The following is a 20,757-nucleotide window of genomic DNA, read 5'->3' on the forward strand; positions in this document are numbered from 1 at the left end:
GGCATGCCTAGGCCACCTGTAAGTAGTTTTCTTCAAGCTGCAATTAACAGGTTTTAATATATCCCTACATTTCAGGCAAGGGTGCTATTGTTCATTTCCTCTTAGAAAAGTGGCCTGCAGGTATGGGTTTTTCCCAGCAGCACCAGCATGCCTTTATTACACTTCTCCGAAATCAGCTGGATTGTTTGAATTTAAGTTATTAAGTCAATCGCCTGCACTTAACCACAATATCTAAACATTTCTAAAAGATGAAGTCAAACTAGTATGAACATTAGGAAGATCTAGTGTGACAGGAAGAAAAGGGGGGGCAATGTTGTCTACACAAGGGAGCCCTGTAGCACATGGAATAGATATAAACCCAGATGGTTCAAAACAATGCATGCCACATGCTATAGCACCAATTAACTTTTAGCAAAACCATATGCCATGCCAGGGACCATTGGTAAAGTCGACTGAAGGTCAAACTCACGGACAATGAGATGATTTGACAGTGACAATCTTTACTGAGAAGGAAGCAGATTAGTGTGAATTCTGCCATCAAAACAAAGGAGAAAAATGAAACTGTATCAGGAAAGGCCTTATTTTAAGTGTACATGATAACCCATAAAGGGTGAACACAGGAAAGTGCTTGAGAGTGTTAGCAGATATAAGGGGGAACTTATATAAGGGGAAAAGAATAAGAGGAGCATGTAATACATTACAGTGGTACCTCGGGTTACATACGCTTCAGGTTACATACGCTTCAAGTTACAGACTCTGCTAACCCAGAAATAGTGCTTCAGGTTAAGAACTTTGCTTCAGGATGAGAACAGAAATCATGCTCCGGCGGCGCAGCAGCAGGCCCCATTAGCTAAAGTGGTGCTTCAGGTTAAGAACAGTTTCAGGTTAAGAACGGACCTCCGGAACAAATTAAGTACTTAACCCGAGGTACCGCTGTACTTGTAGTGTAGGCAGGCAGAGAATGAGAATAATCCTGCAACATATTGCAAGGGGAGGAGCAGCAACTGTCTTGAATGTGTGCATTTTAAGTATAAACAAAGAAGATAATTTCATATAAGAGAATGCTTATGGTTAGTACAAGGTAACCATCACCCTTGCAACTGTCCCCATTCTACATACAGCACCCACCCTAATCCCATTATAAGGCTAACAAAGATGCATTCACTGGCCTGGCTATGACTGTAGGGTGAGCAGGGGAAGATCACAAAACAGATATGGGCAAGGGAGAAGATGGAGGGATGGTAAGCACACACAGCCTCTAATGAATCAGAACACTGCCAAGCAGAACGCTGCTCAGATTTAAATCAAATCTCCATTTAAGGAACTCCTGCATTCGTGCTTTTATAAAAAGCAGGCTGGGATTGCAGTGTCTGGCTACAGTTGTTTGTCACAGACTGGCGTGGGGCCTGGCAAGGAACGGGTTATAATGGAGGGGGAAGCAAAGGAAAGGGGGGGGAGAGAGAATGGTTGGAAAATATGAAGCAGCTGCTGGTTCGTTTAAAAAAAAAACCACCAAAAAAACGGAGCGAGTCTGAAATCCATAAAACCAACACCTCTTTGAGTTCTGGGCACAGCGCAGCTAGTCAAGCACATGCCAACATAAACGGTGCTAGCTGGAGCCCCCACCCCCTACCCCAAGAATGGGGGTGGAGAGCTGTGGGGGGGGGGTGCTGCTGACAGAATGGAGTCAAATCATTTCAGAGGGCTTACAAAATGGAGACAAATAATCCTTCAAGGAGATCCTGAACTTCCAGAAAAGAGAAATGCCAGCCGCCCTACCCTCTCGGAATGCTACTACCTCTTCCCCACCAGGAAGGGCAAAAGTGCCACTCCCCAGCTTGCGGCTCATTCTCACGGCATAGCTTTGAAAGGAGCAGCAGCTCTCCTCCGTCTGCTTTTAATTACAGGGAGCATCCCCTCCCCCTACCTAAAGAGTAGGAACTGTAAGCAGGCAGGAGCCCAGGTGAAAGACTCCATTTCTCCAAGCAGGAGGGGAGGGGGAGCAGACAATGGAATGAGTGATTCATTGCACAGGAACACACTCCAGAAACGGGCTACTGCCACATGGGCTTGCTGAACATCTTTAAAGGGGCAGCACACCCTTTTCCATTCTCCTGGAAGCTCAGTACAGTACCTACCCCCTCTTTCTCATCTCTGATTGGAAACAGATACTGAATAAAACGCCAGCAAGGCACTGGGCTGTCCAAGAAAGAAAGGGAGGGCGTTTTTGTTCTCCAGACGCTAGTAATTTCAAAGTATAGCCAAAAAAAGGAAACTCCTTTAACATATATAATTCCCTCCCTCTCCACTTTCCATTTCATCTGCAGGACTATCTGAGCTGAGTTCAGGCTAAATTCACCTAAATGAGGCCTAAGGAACAAATCTGGGGCACTTTTGTGATGAAGGTTTCACACATAATTAGAAACATGGGGCTCTTATTTTTAAAGCATTCCAGCCAACAAATGCTATTTTAGTACCAACTTCAGTTCTCTGCATCTATTTTAATGGTACTTCACTGATGAAGTGTACTTATACATTAACACACTGTAAATGCAGAAATACAAATTAAATTGTCAGTTTCGAGTGCATGTGGCAGATTCTGTAACACTTCCCTACTGCCTCTCAATCCAGTCTTAGACATATGACCATATTGTACAGGAGTGAACCAAGAGGCACTCACTCCATCCTCTCCCACTGGAGCACACATCCCCAGAAGAGACTGTTTATACCAGCAGTAGTACACCACCAATATGTTGTGCAAATGGTACTATTCTCTTACCAAAAAAAAATAAAATAAAAAAGTATCTGAACATATTTGGACGCAGAAGCTTATCCCATTCACCAAAGTAATTAGAGCAACTAATATGGTTAGAGCAACTAATTTGGTTCTTGCTCATGGAAACATACTCTGAAAAGAGCCAATCTAGCTGGTGTCATAATACTAACCAAAAATGCTTGTGTACATGAGGCTCCAGCAACTGATGCATTCAAGAGACTCCAAAAGCAATTGATGTAACGAAGCCCCATTGAGACATGACTTGTGATCAGCAGTTCTGAACACAACAGCCAAAGTCTGGATTACAAGAATGTGTGCACCTTCAGGAATTATTCCATAATGCCACCTTAAAGCTTTTTTGCAGCACAGTGCCCTCCAGTTGATTGGAACTACAAAGCCCATCAAATCCAGTCATCATGGACAGGGAACTATAGTCCAAAACATCTGGAGAGTATCATGTTGGGGAAAGCTGTCCTAAAGGTTAAAAAAAAAGCATCTAGGATGAACCAAGGAAGTCCATTCTCTCATGCAGCCATGCTAACTCATTCAACCAAAACACTGCTTTCTTAATGTGGGATTACAGATAAACATTATATTTATCAGGTTGTTTGTGCAATTAAAGTATAAATATGGCACAAACATTCAAAACCAAATTGGAAATTATATATTGTATACTGTGGTCCTAGACTCCCATTAGCCCCAGCCAGCATGGCCAATGCTCAGGGATGATGTGAGTTGTAGTCCAGAAATATGTGGAGGACTATAGGTTCCATGCCCCTGTTATGTACACTAAGGTTAGGGTCACAAAGCCAAGGCTAGTTAAGAATGGCCTTTCTTGAGTCTTAATATCAGCTTCTACTTCCTTCTCTCTTTTCTCTAGGACAAACAGAACAGACTTTCCTCAGCCTATGCATGTGGGAGTCCTCTAAGCTTCCTTGATAAGCTTATAAGCCTTTTCACTTTCTGTGCACATGACAAGAATATCAACATATGCCTATCTTTACTCCAGGATTTCTTGGACAGTTCTATATGTTAATCATGAGTTCAGACCTACGAAAAGCAGCTATACAAATGTGGAACCATACATACACTGCACAATGCCTATGTATGGGGGGGAAAGCTAAACACACATTAAATAAAGCACACACCAGGTTTCATATGCCTAACAACACTTATTATATAAGAACATGAGCTACATTGAAAAGAAAAAAAAATCTAACTACAAAAATACTGAGAAGGCCTTTGGATGATGTTGCTGGGCAGCCTCCTGAATGTGGTGTTGCCGAAATGCTTTAGACTACAACTCTCATCAGCCCTAGTCTCCATAATCATGCTGACTGGGGCTGATGGGAGTTGTAGTCCAAAATATCTGGAGTACAGCAGGTGGAGGAAGCCTGTCCTAGAGAATCCCTTGAAACTGTTATTTGTCCCAATACAAGTATCCTAGATTTTTAAAAAAGATTATAAATACAGTAATGAGAGTCTGTAGTAAAGAGGAAGAGCTGCAATGGGCCCATGAATGGCTAGATATTCCTGCCTTTGAACCACTAAAATCAATGCAAGTCTGAGGGCTGAAGAAGTCAAGCTGGTACCAGGCTTGTAGCAACCTCCTTCTGAGCCAGTCATCTGGAATACAGTGCTCCCTGAAGTCGGTCATGCATGATCTCATCAAAGCTTAACAGAGATTTAATTTTAAATAACAGTGATGCATATATGTATGATGTTACAAAAGTTACATGTCAAATGATGCAAGATTCCAAAGAATGTATCAAATTTGTATGATTAAAAGTTTACTTAAAAAATTTGCCTTGGGAATATCCCCCCCCAAAGGTACCCATCTCTGCATGGCACTGCAGGGCATTATATAACTGCAAACAGTAAAGAAGTCTGGCTCTAATGATGTTGCTTCCTGACCTCCTCTGTTTACTGCCCCCCCCCTTTGTTGAATTCTCTTAATTCCTATACTACCTTTCTATGTCAACTTGGGAGATTTCCATGCTTTCTTTAAAAACAAAAAACACCTCCTTCCCACTCGCCAAGGCTCTAAATGACAAGCAGCATCAGATAACATCCCTTGCTGAGCAGGAAAAATGACTGCTCTTCAACACTGGGCAAATTCCCTGAGAAATCCTCACCTGCCTTCAGTGCCAACGCTGTTTCCTTGGGAAATTATAGGCAGCTGCCTTCCTGTGTCTATGCCTAGCTGAAACATACCTCACAGCTTGGAAAGCATTCAGCTTAGACAAGACACCTGGGGAAATGGTTGGGGTGGGGGGTGTTTACCTTTGTTTGTCCCAGAGAAGTCATTAAAATGCAGGTTCAGCCAAACCTGCAAGAAGACCTGCGTATGCCCCCCACTGCACCGCTGCTATGCAGGGGGTGGGGTGTTAAGAGAAGGTAGATTTGATGAGTAAAACAGAATGAACCTCAAGGATCATATCGCACTATGGCCACTACATACTGCTACATATCATTAGTTGGTTCCCGGAGGAAATCTAAGCTGCTAAGAGCAAGAATGAACAAATGAATAAATAAACAAACAAATACCCCAAACCTAATATTATTGATTCAAGAAAGGAACGCATGCCAGCATGGAAGCGATTCATTCTGAAAAGAAACTCAGAATCCAATCCTCTAGTAGCCTCATGCAAACTGCACCAGGACCCCAGGGAGAAGGAAGCCCCTCGTGCCATTGCAATTTGGTAGCAAAGCCCTCCGTACCTCTGCAGTCCCTCTCCCCCCCTCCCCCTCCAAGCCAAGACAAAGAGGTAGACAAATCCCCACAGGGTCTTTCCTGAGCTGCAGCTGCACAGCACAGGAAACAGGAATTTGCTATGGAGCAGAATGAACAGGGATGGCTGCGCGCACACATACACATACACACACACACTCCCATGTACGGCAATCTTCCCGCAGCTTAGAGCGAACGTTATAAGAAGGCACCATTTTTTATTTTATTTTTTTGCTCTTCCCCCCCCCTGCAGGAGGCGAAGCCGCTGCAAGACACTCCCGTTTCCCCGTGCTCGGAGTTGTGCGGGGATGGCAGGGGCCGCGGCGCAGGCAGCAGCAGCACCACCACAGAAACGCAGCCTTACCTGAGTGACCATTTTCTTTTTCTCCATAAACCAAAACGGGGGGAGGGAGGTGTTGGAGAAAGGGGAAAGAAAGACCCTTCCGCCAGGTGGGGCTGTGGCAGAACCCTTTGCCTATTTGCTTTGCGCCCCGTCTCCGAATGGCGACCCAGAGGGAGCGGGGGGTTCCCCTTGATCCTGGTTTTCCTCCCTTTCTTCTCTCGTGTTTCTTCCTTTCTTTTCTCTTCCTCTCTGGCTGTCTCTCCCCCGCCCGCCCTCTCCGCAGCTCCCTCCCATATCTCAGCCAGATGGCGGCTGGAAGTCCCTCCCCCGAATGCCTAAGGTAATTAATCAGAGCCAAGGCCCGCCTCCTCCTCCTCCTCCTCCCCGTCCCCCGTCCCCGCCTGGACGCTTGCAGAGCCAGTTCGGAGTCAAGCAGAGGGGCCTCTGGGATACTGCTGGCATCCTCTTTCCGGGCTCTGCGCGCCTACGGGTATAGGATTACTCGGGCCGCGGTGGAAGCGCGGGCGGGCGCCAGAGCCTCGATCCAGTCAAGGAGGCGTAGACAGCACAGCTCCGGGTAACAAAAGAGCTCCAAGCCCTTCCAGCTGCCCGGGCACGCTTGCACATGGCGGGCGGAACTCTCTTCTACACAAAAGGAATACCTGCAATGTCACCTCCACGCACCTTGGACACGGGCAATGTCGTCCTAGATGAAACCCTAACTGAACTCGGCGCCCATTAGGGCGGTTGGCTTTGCTGCTTTTTTCTCTTCTCTCAAGGCAGAGCTTCTTCCAGCCCAAGTGATATTAATAAACAGAGAAAGAGAACTGCCAATGTGGGAGAGAGAGAGAGAGAGAGAGAGAGCGCTTAAATCTGAAAGGAAGCAAACGCCCCGGAAAATATGGTTTTGCTTGGTGTGGTTTTGGTTTATCCAATATAGTTCTTGATGCTGAAATGAACATGGCTACAGGGCTCCCCCAAGAAGATGCCTGACTGTGGCTTCTGCTTTCTTTGCTTACATTTATATGCCACCACACTGTTAGAGCTCGGTTGGTAGCATTCAATTAAAAAAATATATTAAATCAGAATTGTAAATCTACAAATACAGCATCCCACCACAGGTTTCTTTGTGTTTTTATGTTGTACCCCACCCTGTGATCTTTGGATGAAGTGCGGTATAGAAATTTAATAAATAATAATTTGTATTCTTGTGCTCTTTTGTGTTTATTTGGCTCCATGGAAAAAAATACTGCGTGTCTGATTATGTATTAGATCCAGAATTACAGTTACCCTAGTAACTTGTTACAGATAGGTAGCCGTGTTGGTCTGCCATAGTCAAAATAAAAAAAATCCTTCCAGTAGCACCTTTAAGACCAACTAAGTTAGTTCTTGGTATGAGCTTTCGTGTGCAAGCACACTTCTTCAGATACACTGAAACAGAAGTTCCTCTATATAGAAGGATCTGGCAACTTCTGTTTCAGTGTATCTGAAGAAGTGTGCTTGCACACGAAAGCTCATACCTAGTAACTTGATATATGCGCACATCCCCAGAGGGAATCCTGGTTCTTTTTTCAAAAAAGTTTTTTATTAATTTTATTTTATTTTTAAAAAAGCAGCTCATATTATGAACACTGGAGCTCAAACAGGGCAAAAGTAATGAAAATTTATTTTAAAAAACAAAGCTGATGCATATGCAATCTGTGGGACTCTCATCCAAACACCATTTTTTCAGTAGAGGAAGCAGAAAAATACTCTTTTTTGTGTGGTGTGCGCACACACACACACACACCCCTCATATATCTGCTTTCCGCCTAGTTTAATGTACAGTATCAAAACCTCAGGCTGCACCACACTACCACCATTTCCTACAACTATGGAATAATGACATGCAGAGCAACCACATATTGTAATACCAGCAGAAAGAAGTAGGAAAAGGCATTACAGATGCTAGAAATCAGCTCCAAATAGTGGCAAATGCAACCAACAGAAATGCTGTACATACTACCATTTTACATTTATGCTCCTTCCTTGGATGAGAGCACTGTCTAGTTAGTCCAGGGGTGGGGAACATTTTTCATCCTGAAGGGCCACAACTTTCCAGGGACCATATGCCACCAATAGGTGGGGCCAAAGGAAAAGTAGATGGAAGAAAGAAATGCAAATTATACCTTTTGTACAGTGGGCTGGTTTCCACACTTTGCCCCTTCTATCCTCCACCCAGGCAAGCAAGAGGCATTAGAAGTGAACGCCAAGTGTAGCAAGGCAGTAGGACACAAGATCAGCTTCACCACCAGAGGAGAAATACTAAGGTCAGGGGGAAAGGGCCAAAAGTGCTAGTTGGCTCATGCAGTGATCAGGCTATCGGTCCATGAAACAGTCCTGCTGACCAGCTGAGGTGTGCCTGAATATATGGATGGTGGTGGGCACAATTCCCTCCTGTTGTAGTTTGTAGATGGGCCCTGGATTCAAATCAGGGGCATTCAGCATGTAAACCACAAGCTGGCTCCTCCACATGGCTCCTCCTGCATTCTTTGTACTTGCTCCTGCAATTTATGATTAGGTATGGGGGGGGGCAGGGGTGGAGAGACAAATGCCCCATAATGTGTGTGCTTGCAGCATGGCTGCTGCTGCAGCCGAGCAGTTAGGAAGCCATTCTGCTCTGTTCATGTTTTTTTTCTGCCCCACCCTGCCCCCATCTAGTCCAGCATCCTGTTCCCACAGTGGCCAACATCAGTGGGAAACCTGCAAGCAGGAAGTGAACACAAGAGCCCTCTCCCCTCTTGCAGTTCCCAGAAACTGGTATTCAGAAACATTACCGTCTCCGACCATGAAGGCAGAGCATAGCTAGTAGCCATTGATAACCTTCTCCTCCATGAATTTGTCTAATCCTCTTTTAAAGCTATCCAAGCTGGTGGCCACTGCTGCCTCCACATGTTTCATAGGTTAACCATGCACTGTGTGAACTACTTCGTTGTATCTGCCCTGACACTTCCAACATTCCAATGATGGCCATATATGTTGCAGTGTTATAAGAGAAGGAGAATAAGTTTTCTCTCTCCTCTTTCTCTTTTTATAAACTCCTATTGTGTCAACTCTTGCTCGCCTTTTCTCTGCACTAAAAAGTCCCGAATGCTGCAACCTTTCCTCATAGGGGAATAATTTTGGTTGCCCTTTTCTTAAACTTTTCCAATTCTATGATATCCTTTTTGAAGTCACGTGACCAGAACGACACACAGTATTTCAAAAGCAGTTGAACGGTAGATTTTTTATAATAGAATTATATCAGCAGTTTTTATTTTCAGTTCCTTTCCTAATGATCCCAAGCATGGAATTGGCCTTTTTCAGAGCTACCACACACCGCGGTAGCTGACATCTTCACTGAGCTATCTGCTACAACCCCAGGGTCTTAACACCACCAGTTCAAACCCCATGTGAAATTAAGATTAATTTTTTGTGTGTGTCAAAATGCATAATATTGCACTTGTTTGCATTGAACTGCATTTGCCTTTGCTATATTACTTCCCATCCACCTCTCAGCCTGAAGAGGTCCTTTTGGAGCGCTTCATAATCTCTTTTTGTTTTAATGACCCTGTGAGAACTACATCCACAGGATCGGCCGAGGCCATTTTGGAGGGAAACCAGTACGTAGTGGCGGAAGAAGACAAGCACACGCTTCATGAAATCAAAACGTTCTACAACACCTTCACTGAAGAGATGCCTCTCATGGTGGTGTGAATGGATAGTGCTGTGCAAGTTCCATCAACAGCAGTGCTCTCTGAGATTTATTCTATTTTCAGCTCTGCCTAACGAGCAAACATACTCAGACTCAACTCCAATGAAAGTGCATTATTAAAAGGTAACACCATGAATTTTAATCTAGTCTGAAAGTTATGGAGTTACAGATAACTGTGGCAAAAATAGTAGCATGAAACCTGCTGCACCAGACCAGTTGGTAAAACACAATATTTAGGCCCTGGCATGCTCTGGTCCATGGGGTCACGAAGAGTCAGACACGACTAAACGACTAAACAACAACAAATTTACGGGGAAAGAACCACAGAGTCAATTCTACAAAGGTGATGTGATTCACACTGGGAGGTAAAATTCAGATTGTCTCTATAAATAATTGTTTCTTGTGGGGGGAAAAACCCTACACACCACAACTCTGCCTTCATCTGTTCAAAAGATGAATAGCATGTATCCTAAAGAAAAGCCTGCATCTGAACAGGCAGCCTTGACATGTGTGCTTATTCTGTCAAAGTATATAAATCTATAGTAGCTTTTAGCACTATGCTAGATAATTCACAAGTAAAAAACAAGCAAGGTGGAAGCAATTTTTATACTCAAGCTTGGGAAAAGACACTCACAAGATGCAGGGTTTGTGGTGGGTGGGGGGTTGAGTTGTAAAGGCCATCAACTGAGCACCAAAAATATCCAAGGGCATAGCATCCTGTTAATTGCTTTGCTCCCTCACACCTTTAAAAAGACACACCAGTATGTTGAACTAAGGCAACTCAGCTTTCACACTCACTCTTTCTATGTTCACATCTTCAAAGCCACTCCCCTTTCCTACCAATCCTTTAATAAAAAAAATTGTTGTCCAATGTACAACAACAAAAAGAGCAAGACCACCAATTTCACTGCCCTAGTATCTGCCATGCAGCTAACATTCCCTTTGGGATAGATCTATTCCTTAGACCAGGGATGGGAAACTTCTTCTTTGGAGGGTCACATTCAATTGGCTGTAAGTCTGTTGGGGGTCACTTGCTGGTCATGCCATGGTAGAGCCTGCGGTGGGTGGGCACCCTTCTCTCTTTCTCTGAAATCCTGTCACCGTGTGTTGTCACAGTTCCCCCAAAGGGCTTTCCCTTCCACAGCCACCCTCCTTCTCTCAGCCTCATCTTTCTTCTCTACTTCTCCACTCTCCTCCTTTCCAGCTCAACATCCCTCTGCCCATGAAGCAACAGTCTCCACATCCCTCTCTGAGTCTCACACCCAGGAATTGGAAGAGAAAAGGGATAGTCCTTAGAAGCAAGAGTGTCCCCATAACAACCAGAGAACAGGATAATGTCAATGGCCTTCCCTCTGGTAGCTCACTTGGTTCACACCAGATAGGGGATAGGTAGGCAGGCTTAACAAGCACTGCTTCTTCCAATGAGCAATGGGGAACCAACACTAATTCTCCATGATGCAACGCAGCATTATTCAGCATGGTGGGCAACTGCAATGACTGCCACCTGGTGCTCATCAGAAGAATGAGAGAAAAGAGGACCCAAAACAGGATTTCCAGCAGGGCCAACAGCCCAAAGATGTCACCCACTGACACCAGGTCTCTTCTATCTCCAGCTTGCCTAATACTACTTACCAAGTTTATGGCAGAAGTGAGGGATGAGCCAGGGACTGATTCCTAGCTCAGTCTATTACACACTATTAGGCTATACTGACTAAATTTATTGTTTCAATGTCTCTCCAATACATAGATTCGGCTAATTAAAAGCCATGTGTTTCCCTCAAAAGTAGCCACTTGGCTGGAACAACAGAATATGGAATTAACATCATATCTGGGTCTTCAAGAAAGGCTGTTTTTTCCCTATTTGACTGTGATTAACAATGGTTTACAAAAGTTACAACCATCTGTTATCTTCACCATCTCCACCCCCATATTACAACATTGCCCACCCACAGAGGGGAAAGGAAGAGAAGGAAGATGGAGTACTTATGTTTAATGTATCGGCTTCTGTATAAAATTTAAATCTGTCAAAAATAGCACAAGTATGTCTCTGATTACAGTACAGGTAATTCTTTTTAGTAATGAATGGCAAGGCCTAGATATCTGTGACTCATTAGTCTACAATTGGGGGCGGGAAGAGAGAGGTTTTAAATTTCTATCATTGGAGAACAACTGTCACCATAAAAGTAATGTGTAAGTGCCAAGATTTCATGTTCTGCAAGCAGAAAGAATAATGGAATGCAAGCTAAGTATATGGAGAACTAAAGGCTACATTAATCCATGTTTCTTAGCTGCCTGTAGTACATCTTGTAAGGAGATGGGAAATTTCCCCAACTGGTCGCAATACAAACTCCTATTTGATTAAATTTGGCGGTTTCTTAACCAATTTTTGATATCACAAACAAACCCTTGTGTACCAATATAGAAATGACCTGATCCCAGATAGGTTCATCCTGAGAATTCATCATTGCAGAGGTGGGGTGTCCTTAGCTTAGGTAAGCTCAAGGAAGTTATTGTGTCTGCATTCCCAAGCTCTTCCTTCATGCATGTGGGTCTATTACGGTTATAGCAAGGCTAAATCACCCCACTTTCATCATAAACTGCAATTTTAAGGGCAACTCTGAACCTCTTGCTTGGCCTTCAGGTAGACTAGGATAGCGACAGCATAGATTTATTTCTCCCAAACCAACATGTGGGTTTGTGGAATCACAGTCTACATTGTTTACAACATGTGGAATAATATTAACCTTAACATGTTGATTTTCCTCCTGTGCTTAGAATCAAAGAAATCCATTTATTAAGGTCATTTGAGATAAAGCCATTTGATCCTTCTCTCTCTGGGGACATTAAAAAAAATGTTTTCATTTCTGATGAAAAGGCCCTTCATTAATATTTTCCCTACAGTCTGAGTCCCAAAACCCATAGCATCAGACTCACCTGCATTGATGCAGCATAACTGAGAACTCCCCAAAATGTGTCAGTGAAGTCCATCAGCATGAGGACAGTAATTTCAAGTGCAGATAACAAAAATATAATCATATTCCAAACTTTTAACCTAATGCCAATCCCTCTTAAATCTACTGTCTACTAACAAACAGCCAAAGGCAAAAATGGGGGAGCACTAAACACAAGAAATAAAAACATTGAAGGTAAAGGGGTAATGCACATTTGTATCATTTCTAAAACAGTAAACTTTCCTCACAACACAGGAAATGCCCAATGTGTTTTTTTCAAGACCTTCTTAAAGGACACTTCTCAGCAATACAGCTTTCCTAAAAGATATCCAATCCATAATCAGCCACTACTCTTGAACACAGTTCTTATATCCAATCTACAAATTCTACTGGGAGAATAGAAAATAACGAAGAAGAAGAAGAAGAAGAAGAAGAAGAAGAAGAAGAAGAAGAACCTGACAAAAGGGCCAACTGCCATCCAAAGCTCTTGAACAATTGCCCATGGCAATTGTTATCCACTGCTTTTTATTGTTATTGCTTTTATTCCTTTGGTTTTATTTTCTTATTGTGAGCTGCTCTGAGGCCTTGAATGATAAGGGCAGTGCAGAAGTCTTATTAATAAAAAATAATCAGTAGATTGAAAGGGGGTAATCTTAGCCTTTTAGTGCAGCTCCAAGTATGTTTCTGATAGTAAGTTAGAACAAATTCAGGTAGTGCCAATAATGTTATGTACAGCTTTCTTTTCATAGGAAGGGAGTGTTACCTCATCACATCACACCACATGCACTTCAGAGCTCTGCACTACCAGCAGAACAGATACTCCACACCTAGCTTGGACAGGTACCCACTGGTCTCAGGGTATAGTCTGAAAGCACATGAGGGCAACACCTTGTTCAACCTAAGTAGATTTGGGTCTGGTTAGTATTTGGTGGGTGATCACCTTGGAACTACAGTGGTACCTCAGGTTAAGTACTTAATTCGTTCCGGAGGTCCGTTCTTAACCTGAAACTGTTCTTAACCTGAAGCACCACTTTAGATAATGGGGCCTTCTGCTGTTGCCGCGCTGCCGGAGCATGATTTCTGTTCTTATCCTGAAGCAAAGTTCTTAACCTGAAGCACTATTTCTGGGTTAGCGGAGTCTGTAACCTGAAGTGTATGTAACCTGAAGCGTATGTAACCCGAGGTACCACTGTACACGTATGCCATATTGGGCTCCATAACAAGGTTGCCATATTTTTTTCAATGAATCCGGGGGCAACTTTTCAACTTCCTACTAAATAGATGGATTTTGTCAGGGGGCTGATTTGTAAATCCAGGGACTGTCCCTGGGAAACGGGGATGTCTGGTAACCTTACTCCATTTGAAAGGTGGGATATAAATGTAAGAAAATAAATACATGTACTAATAACTGATTACTGATTCCCCGTCTTTAACATATGAACCCAGCTGATTTATGCATAATGCAAGACAAGATCCTTCGTAGCATAGCAGCTAGAATGTTGGGAGGATATTTTTATATGCCTCTTAAGAAAAGTGGAGAACATATTGCTGGCACATTCAAGCAATCTTTGTGTTTGAACGTTCTCCTCTCTCTACCCACCAACCTCCTTAGGCCTGCTAATGCGAAGGCCTGCAAGACTTGTTCATACCAATGAGCTAACCATCTTTTTTATATTTGCAGGCTTTCTCAGACTGCATTTCAGGTATTTACTCGTGTGCAACAGTGGTGGCCATGTGATGGGTCATCAAAAAAAGTCTGAAAAACAGTGTATTTAATACAGGCAAGCAGGTAAAGGTAAAGGGACCCCTGACCATTAGGTCCAGTCATGACCGACTCTGGGGTTGCGGCACTCATCTTGCTTTATTGGCCGAGGGAGCCGGCATACAGCTTCCGGGTCATGTGGCCAGCATGACTAAGCCACTTCTGGCGAACCAGAGCAGCGCACGGAAACACTGTTTACCTTCCTGCCGGAGCGGTACCTATTTATCTACTTGCACTTTGACGTGCTTTCAAACTGCTAGGTTGGCAGGAGCAGGGACCGAGCAACGGGAGCTCACCCCGTCACGGGGATTCGAACCGCCGACCTTCTGATCAGCAAGTCCTAGGCTCTGTGATTTAACCCACAGTGCCACCCGCGTCCCTTCACAGGCAAGCAGACCAAACCTTAAATTGGATACTTTCAGCATTTAGTATTATATCTGGAGTGCTGAAGGAAATGCTCTCTATTTTTAACTGCTTTGGGTAATCAACCCATTCTCTTAACCATATTCATGAAGGGTTTCACAGGGATAGGATAAGATTTACATTTTAATGTAAATTATCTACATTTCTGTACTGGCTCAAACAGAGAGGGAACAAATCTCCAATCTGTATTTAGGAATACAGTACACAAAACACATTTATTAGAATAAATGTCGACAACCAAGAGATACATTTAATGTAGAATCACATGACCTTAAGCGCATAGTAGTCTAACAAGATCCTATATACTAATTTATCTTCTGAACAAAGACACAGGCTTATAGCTCATATTTCTGCATGTCGGTCGTATTATTACAGATAATGTCTACCAGAAGTCTTCCATATGCTTCTGTATGAATTCTTTCTATTCCAAGCTGTAGCCCAAGAGCTCATCAAGCACTTTGTCATCCTGAATAGAAGTACTCCATGACTCCTAAACAGAAACACACAATTCTGCATTCTAAGAATAAATGCAATCACAACGGAAATACTATGAAGGATGTGGATTCTGGGTCTAGGCAGATGGTATATTTTGAGCAGCAGAAAACAGAGATCTAACTGATGATGGGAACATGTCAGAATTATTATTTAAATATGCAAAAATCTGGTATTAAACTTTAAAAATGCTTCAAGATTAACTGATCACCCAATTATTTACACAATGGTGAAGGTTGTTCAAAACTTCACTCCTCTATACACCAGTGATTAATCATTCCAGACAGCTTCAAGATCAGTAAAAGAAAGAACTAAAATATGGAAAATCCAATGCACTAAAAGTTTCAAATAGAAGGAATGCAGAGATAACATAATCACTGAAATGGTTAAAAACACGTCCCTTTAAAGCATGAAGCGTAAATTTTATCACCACTATTCAAGTGTGTGTAACTGCTACCAATAACTATCAAAATATACAAGACAGACTTCAGATATTGACTTCTGTGGGAAATATAAAAACAGAAACACAATGACATAATAGGTGATTGCCTGGTCTTCTCAGATATAATCAGATTGCAAAAATTATTCTCTATTTACTGGGTATGAAATACCAACTGATTACTTTAGAACCTCTCCCGTGGTACAAATATATAGTTCTTCTGGCCCAGTTCTTCACAATGATTACACATTAAATTGAGATAAAACTGTTATCACAGGAATCAATACCTTACTGTGGAGCAGTGACAATTCTGATGAACAAAAAATTACATTGTGGTCCCAGTCATATCTACTCATAAGTAAATCCCAATGAGTTGAATGGGATTTGTTCTCAAGTAACTGTGTAGAGGATTGGAGCCTTAACAGTAACGACTGTAATAAAACCACCATGTCACATGTGGCATTGAAAAAGAAGAAAAATCCCCAGAAAGAAACATGCCAGGTAACTAAAGGCAGTTCATATAGTAGCCACCTTAGAATCAGCTACTATAATACTTATTCGAAATAATATGGAGCAAAATGAATGGTCATTCCTATTAGTACAAAAAGCTGTCATTCTCAGACTTGCTATATGAGCAGGAAATTTCTAAAAATGATGTCTGTTCAACATACAAAGAGGCTTAGGATACCAGAACCTTGACTAAGCCTTAGGATTGCCAAAAGGGGAAAAAAAGTTATTAAAAATAATGAGAATGTTATCAAACATTCCCATCCTTATTATTGTTCTTGCTCTTAAAAATGTCTGAAACACTTACAAGAACAAATACATTTCACTTTGTTTTTATCAGGACATTAACACTGGACTTTTGTAGTGAGGGATAAGGTGAATCAGAATAGTTATAGCACATCAGCTCACTAGGAATGAGTTTGAGATAGAAATATCACTCTTCTGGTTGTTGGAGCTAGAAAGGAGGTATCTTCAAGTCACATGCTCCTTAGTGATGCAGCACTCATCAACCAATAAGAAAATCTCAAGAATGCCATATGGTGGATTTTAATGTTAATAATTTCTCACTCCTTAAAAATGCACATATATATCCTTGGAATTTATATCAGGAACAACCTCCTCCGTAAAATGTAAATTTCTCCCATAAGACTCTGATCCTCAAGCTTTCAACTCAGATGCCAACTTCAGCAAAAGGTAAATGCAGTACTTTTGAAAAAGTGTATCTGGATAAACCAAAACAGCTGAGCCTGGAAAAATATCAGCCTCCTCTCAAAGCAATGCAGGGAGCTAACAATGTACAACTGGAAACATGAACAACATTCAGTTGTGATCTTTTCTCTACTTACCTGGACAACGGGGTATTGGTAATCCATGCAATATACACCATACATAGCCAAAGGCTTCTCCAGCTGTATACCAGGCAGACAAAGAAACGGGAACTCTGAGTCTGCGTCTCCCCTCCTGCAGTCTTGAGCACAGGTCCCTGGCAGTGCTGTGCAATACTTGGCTCAGGCCTCTGGGTCTATACGCAGGTTGATACTAGCTCAGCTGAAAATATACATGAATTGCCCGAATGGCTTCAGATCAGCCTTTCTGCCTCCCCCTCCCCTTGAGATCCAGCACAGCTAAACCAAGGCGCACATAAACGAACGGAACCTCGTAAGTTAGGAATCCTAAACTGAAGACGAACAATTCTCCTGCAGTTCCCAGAAGCACAGAATGACAATCAGGAAGAACGGAATGCAGTAATGGGCGAAGAGGGAGAAAGCAAGCAAGCACATAGGAGCCAAAGAGATATATGTTCTGGGCACTAGGTGCGTCAGAGGGAACACAATCTGGGACAGCAAAAAAGTATACGAGGCTGTGTTACCCTCCACCCCCAGACCTTTTTGCTTTTGCTTTTTTTACTGTCCCAGGCAGAGACAGGTGCTGGGATTAGCATAGCAAATCCCCCCCCCCTTTTTTTTTTTTTGAGGATGCAAAGGGAGGGAAAAGAGAGAGGCTACACTGATATCTGCAATGAAGTTTTTTGTGGGGTTGGTTTTTTTTAACATAACCAAATATATGATCGTATCATTTAACACTTCTCTCTCTGCATTTAACCCAGACAGAGACAGCTGCTTGAATCAGAACTGAAGTGAGAAAGGGAGAGAGGAGGAAAGAAAGCAATCTGAATCCACGGAGAGGCCTTGAGCTATGCAGGATGCATGCTCTCAGCTGTTCCAGTCAAACTTAGGAGGATTAATGCTGACTGTCAGCATAGGGGATGGGAGATGGTGAGAAAGGGGGCTAGGTCTGGAAAAGCCAGCTGCTCTTCCCATTTTAGAAAACTTCCTTGTACCATTCCAAATCCACACATTCCTACAAGAGGATGCTGGAGCTCTAACAGACATGGACAGATGCTAAATTAATCTGACAAAGACCAGCAGGTTCAGAAGTTGCTTTTTGAACCATGCATGCCATGTGTGTCACTTGTAACCTGAGATCAGTGAGTAATTCTTAGAAGGCTGAAAGTAGCCTAAAGGGAATAGCGAGGTGTGGAAATTATACCTTCAACAACAGAAGCAATATACTTTTTTTTCTTTACTGTGCTCTTTAAAAGAAGCAAAAAAAAAAAAAACCCAATTCCCATGGTTTGACATTTTTTTGCATACTCTACTGTTTAAACAGCCTGTGTGCCCAGTTTCCCAAAATCTGGGGGCTTATTGAACTCTTTGATGGCAAATGGAAAGCCGAAGAAAAACGAAGGACAAGCTCTCAGTACCACCCTTGCTCCCTGAACTCTTGCTATGAGCATACTATTCTGCAACTATTGTTCAACGGATTTTGCTTTCAATTCTTTCAGCACTGTTTCTCTCATCAGAAAATTGACAGCAACAGCAGTATTCCAACATATGCTTGATTTGCCGAAATATAAAGCAACCATGCCATTAAAAAAAAGTATGGAATTGTTTTCATGAAGCTTCAATATTCAGCTTGGATTGGAAACAATGGGTTGTATCCAATGTTAGTCATACTTAGAGTAGACCCATTCAAATTAATTGACATCACCACCACAGGTTCATTAATATCAGTGAGTCTACTCTATGAGGGTGGCATTGTGGTCTAAACCACAGAGCCTAGGGCTTGCTGATCAGAAAGCCGGTGGTTCAAATCCCCGCAACGGGGTGAGCTCCCGTTGTTCGGTCCCAGCTCCTGCCCACCTAGCAGTTCAAAAGCACGTCAAAGTGAAAGTAGATAAATAGGTACCGCTCTGGCAAGAAGGTAAATGGCATTTCTGTGAGCTGCTCTGGTTCGCCAGAAGCGGCTCAGTCATGCTGGCCACATGACCTGGAAGCTGTCTGCAGACAAACACCAGCTCCCTTGGCCTATAGAGCGAGATGAGCGCTGCAACCCCAGAGTCGTCCGCAACTGGACCTAATGGTCAGGGGTATCTTTTACTCTATGAGTAGAACTTAGTTGGATACAACCCATTATAGCAACAATGAGTTCTTCATTCAGAACCATCACACATAAATCCATTTCTTGTCAGTAACACATACCAGCTATCACATGAGTAATCTTTGCAAGTTGTCATAAATAATTTCCATTGATATATTGCCTGTGAGACTCAAAACCTTTGAAGTCTTCCACACTACTCAATGCATTTCCCCATCACTTTTCAAACCACAAAAAAATCCATGGCTTTCTAAAAAGCCTAAAGTTCTGGTATGTGCTTGGAATCCCTTCCACAAATTACTGACAGCCTGGAGAAATCAGGGACCAGGAGAAATAGGACAAATCTTATTTTCCTTTGTCTTTTGCTGATTGGCTGCTGCAGTTTCCGGCAGAAACCATGGAAGGAGGGAGGGAGAGAAGACAAACCACGGATTAGAAATGTTCCCATAGGAAATAATGGAAATCGTCAGCTCGTTATGTGAACGCTTTCCTAATGAATGATTTCCTGGGAGTGCATTGTATTTGGAAAGTGGGACTTGCAATGTATCTCAAATTGGATAAATGGGAAATAATATGTAAAGTATTGCAGGATATTCATGTTCTCTCTCTCTCTCTCTCTCCACACACACACACACACACACACACACATATAACTAATTTCATTTATGTCTGATCATGAATCTAAACTGGTAATGATTAACCTGGAAAGTTATCTTTGCATCATGGTAGAAACCATGGAGAGTCACTACAAGTCAGTGTAGATAGTACTGAACTAGACAGACCACTGGTCTGATTTGGTGTAAGTCAACTTCCTAAGTACTTATGTCCCCAAAATTAATGCTCATCCAATGAAACTGAAAACAGACAAAAGGAAGTATTTCTCCAGAAACGGCAAAACAATCTTATGGCATTCACTACTACAAAATGTGATGATGCACCATAGCTTATATAATTTTAAAAGAACAACAGATAAATTTGTAAAAGATTTGAGGAGGGAGTACTTTCTGTAGAAGACAGGAACAATAGTCTATTGCTTGCAGTGTGCAAGTTGATTTACTAATATTATGTTTTATTTCTATTTTTAAAATATGCTCCATTTTTCCTACAAAATGTAATCCTAAGTAGCTTGTAACAGAAATAAAATACAAATAGCAATACATAAAACAGAAAAATTGAAAGAGCAACTTAGCTATACATAGGGCCAATTCACATCTTATGCTAAACCAAACCATGGCTAAGCATGAATGAGCAAGTATGGCCACTTTGCACCACCCCAGAGCTAAGCCATGGTTTGGCTTAGCATTACATTTGAACCTGGGCTCATGGTTTCCCCTTCCCCCCCCCCCCAAAAAAAGAAATCTACTTAAAGCAATAATCCAGTAACAAACTTTGCCTACAGCTTGTGACTTGCTTGGAGATAGAGAAACAACATGACCAGTTTGGGTCATAACCTAAGCTTAGCTCTGGGCAGCAAGCCAGAGGAGGAGCAAACTGGCTGTTGTTTTCTCTCTGAATGCCCCCTTTTGCCTGTAGATGCTTAGTCATGGTTTGGCTTAGCATTATGTGCTAACTGGGCCACAGTAGTTTACACACATTACCTTGAGAACTAGAAGACATATGAGTGTGAAACTCTGCCAAAGTAAAAAGTGGCAATTTAGCAAAA

The 20,757-nt window shown here is 42.5% G+C and overlaps 1 protein-coding gene across 23 annotated transcripts in view; it reads right to left on the minus strand.

The window, feature by feature from the left end:
• Window positions 1-20,757, minus strand: part of RBFOX2 (RNA binding fox-1 homolog 2) — a gene marked incomplete at its 5' end in the record, with an annotated part of 176,846 nt that overhangs the window by 90,873 nt on the left and 65,216 nt on the right. Inside the window, one exon of one of the 23 annotated variants that reach the window (XM_080971760.1) lies at window positions 17,003-17,432. The exons of 21 other annotated variants lie outside the window; for them this stretch is intronic. In XM_080971760.1, the coding sequence (XP_080827886.1) occupies window positions 17,003-17,047 (45 nt within the window). Of the gene's footprint in view, window positions 1-5,871; window positions 6,147-17,002; window positions 17,433-20,757 lie in introns of those variants that run through there. One more of the 23 variants, XM_080971763.1, reaches the window with a different exon arrangement.

This window comes from Podarcis pityusensis, assembly GCF_964106645.2.
Source record: "Podarcis pityusensis genome assembly, chromosome: 10".
Taxonomy (NCBI): domain Eukaryota; kingdom Metazoa; phylum Chordata; class Lepidosauria; order Squamata; family Lacertidae; genus Podarcis; species Podarcis pityusensis.